The sequence below is a fragment of the Pinus tabuliformis genome, chromosome 9 (genome assembly GCF_031772625.1).
Source record: "Pinus tabuliformis cultivar Carrire ecotype Pingquan chromosome 9, CPIR1, whole genome shotgun sequence".
In the NCBI taxonomy this organism is placed as follows: Eukaryota; Viridiplantae; Streptophyta; class Pinopsida; order Pinales; family Pinaceae; genus Pinus; species Pinus tabuliformis.
In genome coordinates, this window is record NC_142307.1 from 825179417 (window position 1) to 825194122 (window position 14706).

Genomic DNA, 14706 nt, shown 5'->3' on the forward strand with positions numbered 1-14706 from the left:
ACATACATATTTTGCCCAATCAAATCAATTTTTCATTACATCTTAATCAGAAGCTACTTGGGCTCCCATCCTAAGATAATGGCCCAATGGAGGAAACTACATTTAAAACATACCCTAGATTTGATCAAACGGATAAGGCCCTAGATTTGTCGATCTACTTGGTTGATCTAGATATCCAATGTTGTACCCCTACACCTTACTCGAACCCGGCACACTTGAGTATCTCACTCCTCAATTGAGAAAATCCCTCTCTCAGTGTTTGTGTTGCTATATGTTGTCCTTCTCCTCTCCTTAGCCTTGTCTTTATAACTTTACATTGAGCTAAATCCCTAACCCTAATCTCCAAAGTGATTGATGGTCGAGATTAGATCTCGCCTCACTTGAGATTTACAATTGAGATTAAAACAAAATCGTTAAAGTAAATACTTCACTTTTCCTAAGTTTCATTAGCTCAATAGCCAACATAATTAATTATGTATTTTTCCTAAGTTAGATTTGGGATAAATTACAATAGCAACTTACTCAATACTTGAGCAAGTGTCCTAAGGAGACTCTGGGCAACTTCTACATGACTAAACACCTAGGCGTGTGCACAAGTACCTACCCGAGATACAAAAATCAACACTCCCTCATAATCGAGGGAGGTACTTCTGCCACCTAAACTAGCTCCAATCCTAGAACTACTCTACTTCTTACCATCGCTCAAATAGGTTGGCCCTTTATGTAACATCCCAAACGGGATATTATGCAGATTTGGCAAAAAACTAATTCAACCAAGGTTTCTCCATAAAATTACCATTCAATTTACAGAAATAATCTCATCTTTTATTATAATATATAAACTGGGGTTTTACATGTTGAAATAACAAAATCGTTGATATAGCTGAGATAGAACTGGCCTCAAGGATCTGCTCCAATGTTGCACAGGCCCTCCACCAAAACTGAACTGAACTGCCACGGCTAAACTCTCCTGTAAATTTTGGATGAATTCACCAAGGGGAGATGGGTACTCGTCCAATCTCACTAAACCACCCGAGGGTTTTCGTCCTCTACCAAGGAAGTAGAGAACCGAGTTCCCAACCTTTCATACAAGAAGAAATATCAAATCCAAGATGTCCTCTAATGGCCTCCTCCTCTTTTTATAGATATGATGAACCCCTCTAGAACCTCCCATTTTATGATTACTTTATTCATTGAGCATTTTTCCCTCATTTTATTTCAATTGAAATATTCTTTTTAATGTGGGAAAAGGGTAAATTGGCCACCACACCTCCTCAAGTCACTGAAAATCACTTATAACCATTCCATCATGTAGATATTCTCGTTCTGGTTCCAACGAGCTATTACACTAAGGTGTTATGTCAAGTATTCCTATCGGAATGCCACCTTAAGCATAATTAATTGAGTTAGGCCCAATAATAACCTTGTTTTTCAAAAGTTGTCGGAATGCAACGGAACAAAAGACAAGTTGTGCCGATGATGGAATACGCCAAGTGAATGTCATCAGATCCCATAAAAACCCCTCAAAACCCCATGAAACATCTCCAAAAGCAATTGGGCCCGCTGATGAAGTAAACCTACACTTGTGACTTTCCTACCTTCAACCCTAAAAGTCCATCCTAACCATGCCATGAGGAACACCAGAAAAAAGGAACATTACACTTTAGCATATACAAGTTGCCCTCTCCTGTTAATTTTTCCACTACTCTATGTTATTTCAATTACCTTAGCCCAATTCACTTCTTCAATAAACAATTTAGTAACAATTAATCTTTCCAATTCAATTCCGTAACTGAAGATAGAAAAATAAATGCAATGACAATAAGAGATAATCAACACATCAATAAGAGACACCAATTCAGTGAAAGACCAGGGAAAAACCCCACAAGGGGGAAAACCCTTTGAAATTCTTCTTTTATTAGATTGTCCTCAAATGTTCAGCAAAGAGTACAATGAGCCCAAGTCCATAAAGAAAAATGAAAGTTAAAGATTGACTTATCCAACAATACAACAAACCAAACTCCAAAATATGAGCCAATAGTCAAATTTGGTCAAAGTCGATGCCGATCAAAGTCAGCAACAACAGCAAATGGTCAACGGTCAACAGTCCTCTAAATGAACTTGGTCAACAGTAAAAAAATGTGGCTTGTTTCGCTGGTCAACATGCCTCAAAAACAATCCCAAAATTCTCCTCCAATCTCGGTTAGAGTCAAAGTCAAAGGCAACTGAAACCTTTGTTGCAAGTTTGAAGTCAACCACAGTCAAAGTGCCCAGAAAATCTCGATTTGTGTGCTCAGAAATTCGACGCTCCAAAACAGTCCAAGAACCCAAGTCAAAATCAGTGAAACCATGTCCAATCTCTAAAAGTCAACAAAAGTCATAGTGTTGGTCAAAACAAAATTCGACCTCCCGTAATTTCTTCTTCTTCCTCTTGTTCGCATGTGTGAAGAGACTCATGCAATTTCAGATGTATCAAACCATATGAAGAAGAGAGATGTGTGTGATGAATGAATTTCCAAATGAGCTTGAGGTGACCTTAATTTATAGGCGTTGGAGGGGGGCTTAATTAGCCTCTAGGCCGAAATGATTAATTGTGGCATTGTGAGCTTCATTTCAAAAATACACTTTCACTTATCTGAATCCAGTGCTTCAAAGGTCAAATTTGGTCCTCCCGGAAAGAGGAATCTAGTCCAATGATTGGAATTTGTCACTGAGCTGCCAAATTAATAAAACTCTAATGGTGTGGCCATTGTCTGAACTAGATCCCAAGGGTTAGATCAGTGCCTTTCCTTCCTGGAATGCTACACCAAACCCCTTCTCTATCATAGAGACTGAGAACAAAGTCCATCTTAGTTCTAGTGCCCATAGCATGCCCTTCGCTTCCAACCTAACTCCTGCATCAAGTTGGAATATTACTATTCCAACTGCCATTATTACATGTTTGGTATCAACATCAAACTCCACATGCAAATTTGAGGCCCACTCTGTCAAGTCGTCAAACAACGCTTTTACTCCTATCATATGTCATGTGGCTCCACTATCCAGTAACCACACATCAACCAGTATGGTTCTCAAGGAAAAGAAGGAAACAAGTGAGAATTCAATATCAAACTCCCTAGCAAACTCTTCCACTTGAGTCTTTACCAACGCAACTATAGCTAACTGAATACCTTTTCTACCCTTCTTCCTCTCATGACACTGTGAAGCATAGTGTCATGTATTATCATTTATGACAAGTAAAACACTTGACCTTAGTCAAGTCCTTCTTCTTCTTCAAAATGTGAGGCTGACTACTCACTCTTGCTCGAACCTTTTCCCTTGCTCTTCACTATCATACCAACAAGAGCCATGCCCTCGTCATCTTCCTACTTGTTGGCCTTGGCCTTTGATTGCACCCTCATCTCCTCCTGAATGCAACCATCCCATAGCCTATGAAATGAGGCTTGGTTCTCTCGAGCACAGACTCCTTTGATGAACGGATCCCTTGGCTTTGGGAAGCCAATCAATGCCACGTTTACTGACTCTGCATCGTCCAGCTTTTCCCCCACTGCTACAAGTTGATCATGGGTCTAAGTGATCTTCATTAACTTGTCACTATGTCAGATCTAGTCATCTACATAGACCAAAGCTTGTCACTCAATACCATTTTCCTATTAAACGTCTTGCTCTAGCATAAACCCACCAAAGCATCAAACACTACTTGGCTGATTTATTGGATAAATGAGGGATCAAATAGTCCTTCATCACATCTAAGAGTACCCTTTGTGCCTTAATCTCCCTCTTTGCTAAAATGGCCTTCTCCTTGGCATCTATTGACTATGGGATCACATTCTCAACAATCTCCTAAAGATAATTTTCCTTGAGAAGCAAGGTGAACCTAGTGTTCCAAGACAAGAAATTTGAGGGTTTGTCTAACCTATCTTCAAACTAAAAGCCCACTACAATCATCTTGACAAAGTCCTTTAGGCACCCCTAAACCAGTTGCGATTAACCTTTGTGTTGACCTGTTGTTGCACTAGTTCGACCTGTTAGCTAGACCCAAACCTCGAACCCTGTCTCTCGTGCATTCCAACTCTTAACAATTGTGCTTCTCAGCATTCCAGCAATGGCCCATGCACCCTTTGTTGCATTGTGTCTTCCTCACCTCATCCTGCAGCTATGTTTTCTCTATTGTCGATGTGGTTGTCCGTCCTGGCGACAATGCCTCCCCCAACCTACCGACATTGCACCTCTGCCACTAAAGCCCCTTCGCACCATGTCCAACTCCTACTCACGCCCAACACACGTCCCTATGTCCAGCTCCATCACGGATCAACCTTTTACCAACAGTCTGACTTGCGCAGTCTGTCACTGAACCTCGACCTCAATTTTGTCTTTTGCAGTTGCAACCCTGCACCCTGGTGCCTCCAACTAGCTACCAAGTTGTCACTCTGCTACTTGACCCCATGCCCCATAGCCCAGTTCCCTTATGCGGGCCTCCCAAACTCCAACCCCATCCAAAATTGTGGCTAGCCCTTTGTCTCACTTGGTGGCTAGCTGGCCCAAGCTACAACAATCTTCCCAACCAGTGTATTGACAACGCTCCTCGTCCCAACGCACTGTTCACGAGTTGCCATCCCTACTTGCACCAACAAACCCTGTCTCTATGAGCGAACAACTCCTCTCGTTGGTGATTGGGTGGGTTATGATGGCCCACTCGTAACTATCGACCACCCAATCATAATTTTTTCTTTATTTTTTAGTTTTAATTAACCTTTAACCTCAGTTGTTGTATGATTTTTTCCCAACCTATACAGATTTTTTTATCTTGGTTGTAGTACAACCTACCCTTCTGGTTCTCAATCTGAACTTTTTCTCCACTACCATGTGGTTGCGACCAAATCTAGCCCCGCAATGCCTACACCAACCTAGCACCTTAAGATCAACTTCAGAGTTTACGCTCTAATACAATGTTAAATCATGAACGTTGCACCCGACAATTAGTTCTTAGCAAATTTATCACAGATCTACTGAATAAAAGCACAACTAGGTTCTTAATACAATTATTCATCGAAAGCAAAATATTACACAACCAATCTCAATCACATGTCACACATACATTTTCTACCCAATCAAATCAATCTTCATTAAATCTTAATCAAAACCTACTTGGGCTTTCGTCCTAAGACAATGGCCTAATTGAGGAAAATACATTTACAACATACCCTGGATTTGATTGAGTTGATCAAGACCTAGATCTATCCTTGATCAACTTGGTTGATATGGATCTCCAACAATGTACCCTTGCACCTTCCTTGGACTCGTCACACTTAAGCATCTCACTCCTAACTTGAGAAACCCCTCTCTTAATGGTTTGTGTCGCTATATGGTGTGTCCTTCTCCTCTCCTTAGCCTTGCTTTTATAACTTTACATTGAACTAAATCCCTAACCCTAATCTCTAAAGTGATTAGCAGTCGAGATTAGATTTTGCCTCGCTTATGATTGACGATGGAGATTTAATCATAATCACTAAAGTAAAATACTTGAATTTTCCTAAGTTTCTTTAGCTCAATAGTCAACATAGTTCATTATGTGTTTTTCCTAAGTTAGGCTAAGTTACAATAACAACTTAATACTTGAGCAAGTGTCCTAAAGAGAATTTAGGCGACTTCTGCAAACCTAGACACTCAAGCCTGTTCAAAAGTACCTGCTTGAGCTACAAACGTCAACAAGAATGAAAAAATTTCATTAGTCATGCAAGCTTTTCTAGAAATGAAAAAGCAAACTGAAAACATAAAAGGTACTTCCTAATTTTGAATTGATAATGAAATGAAGAACAATAGCTAAATCTGAAAATACGCTAAGGTTGGCACATGCACGCATGCACCCTCTACCTCTATAGACTTTACATAAATATAGCTCACCTCTCAAAGCAAACTAGTGTTGTGCCATCATCAACATGCCCCTCAACTGTGCAGAATACCCGAGGTATGATGGATTTGTTGAAGGGTGCAACTATTGTAGAGATTTGCCATCAATGCTATGCCATATTAGAGGAGAATATGCGCTAAGCAACACAAGTGCTCTCTACCAATCCAAGTCTCTCCCTCAACATCTCAAAATTCCCCTCAGCTAGGGGCATCATCAAAATATCTACCACATGTGAATCTGAAGGAACATACCTGTCTTTGTCTTTATGAGATATATAATTCCCAATTCTATATTGAACCATACTGGATTTTTTCATTACATTTTTCTCGTACAAAAACATCATATTCGCAGTCGAATCCTCCTACTATGACTTAACATAAAGTTTGCAAAACTGGACAAAACTTCGCAAAACTTATTAACTAAAACTTGAGTTCAAGGAGTTTTGATGGAGATTTTTGACTGTGTTCGCCAGTACTCACAAAGTTATAAGGAGTCATGTTCCTATGATCCTAGCTAACAATGTAGGTCATGTCCATTGGCCAATTATAGTCAGTTGACAATTCTCTCTATGATCCAAGCTAACAATTTAAGTAATGTCCCTTGACCATTTGTAATCGATTAAACATTCCCAAAAATTGCAGTAACTATTACAGGCGGCTCTGTTGAATTCAATTTTCTTTTTTCAACTGTTGAGAGCTTGGAGATTGTCCAAAGTCACCTGGACCATTATCAGTAAAATTCTACTCGAAAATTCTGTGATGCTGTAAAATTTGTAATCATCTAATGCAAGGTGAGCAGAGCATATATACCTGAACCAAAGGAAGCATGTAGGCCAGAGTTTTTCCGGAGCCAGTGTGCGAGGCCAAAACAATGCTCTGTCCTCCGAGTATAGCTGGTATTCCGAGGCACTGCACCTCAGTGGGAACAGATATGTTCAATTCCTTAATTGTGCTCATTATCTCCGGTGCAAGTTCCATCTCGGCAAAGGAAGAAACAGTGGGACTCTTCGTTTCCTTTTGAGAATTAGCGGTTCCCTTGGACGGCAGCTTTGCGACATTTGGGGCGTTCTTAAGGTGCCTGGACCGTAGCTTTTCCAATAACGAAATCACACGAGATTGCTCTGGGGGTTTATCCACTGCTACGGCAGAGGAGCACAACGCCTTAAACCCTGCTTGAATCCTGCGGCCTGCAAAACAGGGACGCCTAAACAACATAGGAGCTGATGCACAGTAGGTCGATGACGCCGATGAAAGATGAAACATCATCCTTCCACTCATCTTGTCTTAAACCCTACCAAAACCTTTTACCTGGTTTTTTTCAATCAAAGACTGGGCTTTCTTCAGCCATGGCTTCCCATCGATCCATTAAACGAAAGTAACGAGCTTCTAGGTCTTATCCATTCAATTTACTCGCTTCACTTTGCGACAACCAAGGTTTCTTAGGTTTATATTAGGCTCCACTAGTAGAGATGGATGAGAAAAGTTTTGGGGTACTGTTTTGTCGATGAACATGCTGGAAAGTTCGGCTTGGGTTTTACTGTCTTCGCGGCCTTTGGGTTTTACTGTCTTCGCGGCCTTTGGGTTGGTATTGTTACTTGCTTGTTTAGCTCTGCAGTCTGTGCGATTTTTCGTCTGCGGTGGAGTTCCTGCCTGCTCGGGTATTGTTAGTTGCTTGTTTAGCTCTGCAGTCTGTGCGATTTTTCGTCTGCGGTGGGGTTCCTGTCTGCTCGGTGTGACTTTGGTAAGTTCGGCTACTGTATGGCATTCTGGTTAAATACTGAGGGTTTCTGTTACCTGCATGCAAGAGTCCATTGCTATTTGGATTTTACCCTGTTCGCGGCCTTTGGGTTATTATGGTTACTTGGTTGTTTAGCTGCGCGGTCTGTGCGATTTTTCCTTTCTATTTTTTCTATTGTCTGCGGTGAAAACACAATGCGATTCCTGCCTGCTGTGTTAGCTGCATGCAAGAGTCCATGGTTATTTGAGCATTATAAGTTAATGGCATTCTGGTTGAATACTGAGGGTTTGTCTTAGTTGCATGGGTTTTATGCAAATTTGGGTAAATGTCTGCGTGAAGCTATGATTCTTAGTTGTATTGTTTAGAGGTTAAGTTCGGCTACTGCATTATAAGTTAATGGCATTTAGATTATTATTGTGAATACTGAGGGTTTGTCTTCTGGTTGAATACTGAGGTTTTGTCTTACGTGCATGCAAGTGTCCATGGTTATTTGAGCATTATAAGTTAATGGCATTCTGGTTGAATACTGAGGGTTTGTCCAGGGGTTGACGGACACGATTTTTGCAAATATTTGGCATATTTCCTAAGTCGAACTAAGGTTTACGGGGCGGAAAGGGTTGGGGATCTTATTACGCGCTTCGCATGGTTCGAGGCGAATGGCACGTGGCGCGCGTGAGCGGCACGTGGTTGCATGCGGTCTGGTGGTCTGATCGGCGGCCAGGTGTCCGTCCTCGAGATGCTGGAATGTTCGGCTTGTGTTTTACTGTCTTCGCGGCATTTGGGTTGGTATTGTTACTTGCTTGTTTAGCTCTGCAGTCTGTGCGATGTTTGGTCTGCGGTAGAGTTCCTGCGGTAAATGTCTGCGTGAAGCTATGATTCTTAGTTGTATTGTTTAGAGGTTAAGTTCGGCTACTGCATTATAAGTTAATGGCATTTGGATTATTATTGTGAATACTGAGGGTTTGTCTTCTGGTTGAATACTGAGGTTTTGTCTTACATGCATGCAAGTGTCCATGGTTATTTGAGCATTATAAGTTAATGGGATTCTGGTTGAATACTGAGGGTTTGTCTTAGTTGTGGTCGGCATGTGCTGTGGTGGTCTCATCGGCGGCCAGCTGTTGCTGCTCGAGATGCTGGAAAGTTCGGCTTGGGTTTTAGTGTCTTCGCGGCCTTTGGGTTGGTATTGTTAGTTGCTTGTTTAGCTTTGCAGTCTGTGCGATTTTTCGTCTGCGGTGGAGTTCCTGCCTGCTCGGGTATTGTTCCTTGCTTGTTTAGCTCTGCAGTCTGTGCGATTTTTCGTCTGCGGTGGGGTTCCTGCCTGCTGGGTGTGGCTTTCGTAAGTTCGGCTATTGTATGGCATTCTGGTTAAATACTGAGGATTTCTGTTACCTGCATGCAAGAGTTCATGGTTATTTGGCTTTTACCCTGTTCGCGGCCTTTGGGTTATTATTGTTACTTGGTTCTTTAGCTCTGCGGTCTGTGCGATTTTTCTTTTCTATTTGTTGTATTGTCTGCGCTGAAAGCACAATGCGGTTCCTGCCTGCTCTGAGGATTGTTGTTACCTGCATGCAAGAGTCCATGGTTATTTGAGCATTATAAGTTAATGGCATTCTGGTTGAATACTGAGGGCTTGTCTTAGCTGCATGGGTTTTATGGAAATTTCGGTAAATGTCTGCGTGAAGCTGTGATTCTTAGTTGTATTGTTTACAGGTTAAGTTCGGCTACTGCATTATAAGTTAATGGCATTTGGATTATTATTGTTGCTTGGTTGTTTAGCTCTGCAGTCTCTGCGATTTTTCCTTTGTATTTGTTGTATTGTCTGCGGTAAAAACACAATGCGGTTCCTGGCTGCTCGGTTAACTCTATCGCAAACGTTTGGTTGCGGTTCTGTTGTTCCAGGTGCAGCTTGTATCGCTCGACTGTGTGTTGTCGCTTTGGTAAGTTCGGCTACTGCATTATAAGTTAATGGCATTCTGGTTAAATACTGAGGGTTTCTGTTACTTGCATGCAAGAGTCCATGGTTATTTGAGCATTATAAGTTAATGGCATTCTGGTTGAATACTGAGGGTTTGTCTTAGTTACATGGGTTTTATGGAAATTTGGGTAAATGTCTGCGTGAAGCTGTGATTCTTGGTTGTATTGTTTAGAGGTTAAGTTCGGCTACTGCATTATAAGTTAATGGCATTCTGGTTAAATACTGAGGGTTTCTGTTACCTGCATGCAACAATCCATGGTTATTTGAGCATTATAAGTTAATGGCATTCTCGTTGAATATTGAGGGTTTTGTGTGCAGACTTCGTTAACCAATTTCGTCATTTGCACATTTTCTCATGGTACTGGCATAGGCTGGGTTGTGCATGCATATGGTCTAGACGAGAAGGAATTCGAACGCTCGGCTTCGTTGCAGGTACGGTGTTATTCTACTAATTGCTTTTTGTCAATTTTTGTATTACTTGCTTTTTGTCAATTTGTTAGGGTTTTAATTTTTGCATTGTGTAGGTTTATGGTCCAGTTACTCTAGGTTTATAGTCCAGTTACTCCGTGATCCCTGCTGGGGACTATATGCGATTGATAGATCGCTGACTTTGGGTTGACCCATGCAATTTTTTATTATATTTGCGATATAACCTAAGTCGAACCAAGGTTTTTGGGGGTGGAAAGGATTTGGGGTCTTATTACGCACTTCGCATCATTCGAGCTGAACGGCACGTGGTCCCGTGACTCACAAGCGGATGTGTAACGCTCATATGAATCAGACAGTATACAATTGATTTGGCAATAAATTCAGATTGATTTACAATTGACTTGGGTTACAGCATGTGTTGTGGTGGTCTTATCGGCGGACAACTGTCCCTGCTCGAGATCCTGGAAAGTTACTTGGCTTGGGTTTTACCCTGTTCTTGCCCTTTGGGTTATTATTGTTACTTGGTTGTTTAGCTCTGCAATCTGTGCGATTTTTCATTTGTATTTGCTGTATTGTCTGCGCTGAGAACACAATGCGGTTTCTGCCTGCCATGATACTCTGGGTTTCTGTTACCTACATAGGTTTTATGGAAAATTCTGTAAATGTGGGTTTCAGCCACGATGTGACTTCCTTATCATTTGAGCCGAGTCGACCTGGGCGAAGCTATGGTTCTTGGTACAGATTGAGTCACAGTCTTTTGTAGTTTGAACTGTTTTTGCACATGAAGATCTAAATAAATAGGGGACTTTGAACTGTTTAAAATGTTGAAATATTGAAGATTGCAGTATGTTTTGTAACTGCACGGTTTCCTATCTTAGGCATGTATTCAACGTTTTTTGCTCGTATAATTTATGTATATGTTTACTTTGGTCCATAATGTTTGTTTAAGTTTGTAATTCTGTTATGGATGTATGAATATTCGACTCTGATATTACCCCTAGAACGGAAGGTTGCTTTGTTAACAACTTTGTTAAGTTCATTTAGTTAGTGTTAAGTTCATTTGCTTTGTTAAGAAGTGTTGAATTGAAGGTTTGCTATATTGGTACTAGATGTTGTTCGTTTGTTGTTGCTTATATATTGGATGAAATGTTTCGTTTGCGAAAATTATAAGCTTTTCTGTGATAGTGAGGGTTTCTCTTACCTGCATGGGTTTTATGGAAATTCCCGTAAATGTCAGTTTCGAGCACCATGTGACTTCCTTGTCATTTGGGCCGAGATGACCTAGGTGAAGCTGTGGTTCTTGGTACAGGCTCTGTTGTGCATGAATATGGTCTAGACGAGAAGCAATTTGAATAGTCGGCTTTGTTCCAGGTACGGTGTTATTCGACTAATTGCTTTTTGTCAATTTTTCTATTAATTGTTTTTTGTGAATTTGTTAGGCTTTAAATTTTTGCATTGTGTAGGTTTATGCATCAGTTACTCTAGATTTATACTCGAGTTACTCTGTGATTGTTTTAAAAAACATAGATATTTAAGCTGTATTCAGTCATTTATATTTTTTCTGTCATTCAATTACATTGGAATTCAAATCTGAAATTGTCATTGTTTATTCTGTGTTTACATCAATATTAATATTAATATTATCAATTGTTATAATCATAACAACAATATTATTTGAGATGATCCCAACAAGTAGAAGTTGAGTAATGCATGCAACTAGCTCTGTATAATGATGTATCAAGACATTTTGTCTATTTAAACCTTAGATTAAAATGTCATGTTAGCTAGTTATAACCAGATTGGTTCTCATATGATGTTCAACTACCTTATTCTGCTTAGAGAGAAAAAATTATTTTATTATGAAAAGAAAATTACATTTATTACATATGTTTCTGCATTTCACAGATATCCTTAAGCATAGGAAGTGATAAAAGTATTGCTGGGAACATATCTTGTTTCATAAACAGTTTCCAAAAATGTCAATATGACAGCCCTATCATAGTCATTCTAACATATATCGGAGCTTTGAAGCGAGTTTTATCTCATACGAAATTAGCTGCTAGATATGTCCATAAACAGTCCCATAAAAAAATATAGATATAGAGATATGCTTAAGCATAGGAAGTGATAAAAGTATGGCTGAGAAGATATGTTGCTTCATAACCAGTTTTCAAAAATGTCAATATGACAGCCCTGTCATGGTCATTCTGACATACATCAGAGATTTGAAACCAGTTTTGTCTCATGAAGAATCAGGTCCTAGATATGTTCATAAACAGTGCCATAAAAAATTATACATATAGATATTGACATTTAAAAGACATTCCATCAGCTCTCCTTCCACTCTCTGTTGAATGAGCCAAGCTCATGCTACCAAGTGTAATCTTGCTTTTGACAGTCCATCAGTTTCCATGTTCCTGTCTTTGTAAACATGTTCAAACATAATGTGTTAAATACTCTGTTTAAGCAAGTCGAATCTCCCGAAATATAGGTTGAAGTTTATAATTATCCAATCAATTTGTTCCATTCATCGAATTCACCACAATTTGTGAATCATCAAAGATCTGTAATTTTTGGCCATCTTCTTTCACATGCCACAATTGCCAACAGTCTTGGGACAATTTGCTTAGGCAGATTGTTGTTGTGTTTGCCAAACCTGCCCTTTGAATATATTACATGTTCATCATTTATATGGATCATACCTGCAGTGTCCCATAATGATGGATCTTCTTGAGAAGCGTTATGGAATTATGCTTATGCACTACTCGTATCTGGTTCTCAATGCCTTGTTTGGGTTCTTTGATCCTTGAATTCTGTTTAGATCTGTTAGTGTCGGTCTTGAAAGCCCTCCATCAGTGATCAAAGCTCTTTGCATTTGCATTAGTAGGTGTCTCATCAGTGTCAAAGTTTGCATCCCGTTAGGCATGCCATAACCCTGATGGAGGAGCTGGTCTATTTATACCCCTCTTGGCTTTGCTGGATCAGGTCATATCAGTCATTGAGTTTTTCAAGCTTGTCTTGTTTTGTCTTAAGGTCAAAGGTCCTAGGTCTAGGGTTTTGGTCATTTGTCTCAGCAAGGTCATGTCTTTGAAAGTCCTTGAGTGCCCAGCAAGCCAGAGGGAGGATTGTAAACATGTTTCTTTGATATTTTCATCATGTACAGTTCATTTTTAACCTTGGATTTAAAAACTCTGTTTTTAAAGCCAAGGTCATGTTAAATTTTTGTAAAAAGAATAAATTTCCAAAAAGTCTTCAAAAAGGCAGCAATAACCCTGGTCCCCTTGCCACAGTCCCTCAGATGATCTACCTGCAAAAAGAATCAAGTCAAAGCACTCAAAAAGTCAAATTCAGAATAAAGGAAACCAAAAAATCAGTGTTTTAAAAAGTGTCAAAAATAAACTTTATAAAGTGGGTTTATGGATGAATTTTTTTCAAATGAAGTTTATAAAGGTTCAACTTCCCACCTTTTACTCTTATTGTGCATCTCAACGATTGAAAGAGTGGTTTGAGAGAGTGATTGGCGAAAGGAGCAAAATCGCAATGATTTCGGGTAGCAGAGTGGTGCGCGACTCGTTGAAGGAGGTGCGCGCCCTGTTGGGCGGTGCGCGACCCGTCCAGGACCCCTCCGCAGTGCAAAATTACTACGGGCGCGACCCGTTGGGAGGTGCGCGACCCGTTGGGAGGTCTGCGCGACCCGTTGAACTGTTTGCCTCCAAACTTCAGCAGAATTCCTCAATCTCCCTTCAACTCATCTCAATTGGTCGAGGTAGGATCTTTACACATTGATTTGGAGAATGGTGATGAATATAAGGTTGTATGCTATGATTTTAACCTCTAATCATGCAAATGAAAAGACTTATATGGCTGCAAAATTCATGTGCAAATTGTGCCAGGGTTTATGGTGTTTCAAGCCGTTTTTTCCTTTTGATCGGTTTCCTTCCCTTCCCTTTTGCCCACACTCATATGTACATTTATTTTCCCCATGATTATTTTATAAATGAAATACAAATCCCCTTCCCATCCCTAAATCACTAAAACTGAAAACCCTACCTCTCTCCCAAAGCATCAAAAACAAAACAAAGTGAAAACCCTAATTCCCCTCTACCATATGCATATGCAAGATAACAAAAACTGTTGGTAAAATGTCAACATGTGTGGTGTATGGTTTCCCTTTTGTTTTTCCCTATTAAACATGTATGCATATGTTTCCATGTTCACTTGTATGCATGTTTTTCCCATATGTAATACTCTTTGCAAATGATTTCCCTATTACAAATATGTGTTCCTATATGAATATGATTTGCAAAATTTCCCTTAAAAACTCCCTGTTATTTTTATATATTCCCATTCCTGGTTAAAAAGTTCCCTCCCCTAACATTTCCCTCATGTTTGGTTCCCCTTGAAACAGCATAGATTTCAACACTTTTTGCAGGCAGAGACAGCAGTTTAGTTTGTCCACTTTGCTCCAAAACCATGTCAGAAACCGAAACTTATGAGCAAAGTGATGACCATTCATCATCTACAGAGGTTGAGGAACAGAGGAGGCCTTGTAGAGGGGGTAAGGGAGGACATCATAAGCGGGAGGAGCCTACTTCTTTGGCAGAATTACAGGCCTGTCCTTTGGCAGTGAATTGCTTCCAGTACATGTCTTGCT

At 40.1% G+C, this 14706-nt stretch overlaps 1 protein-coding gene across 1 annotated transcript in view; it reads right to left on the minus strand.

The window, feature by feature from the left end:
• The window catches only part of RH39, a 91643-nt gene extending 84337 nt beyond the window's left edge, over positions 1–7306 (minus strand). The window contains exon 1 of the mRNA XM_089439144.1: positions 6721–7306. Within this exon, the coding sequence (XP_089295270.1) occupies positions 6721–7188 (468 nt within the window). The 5' untranslated portion in view covers positions 7189–7306. The remainder of the gene's footprint in view (positions 1–6720) is intronic.
• Positions 7307–14706: the final 7400 nt, after the last annotated feature.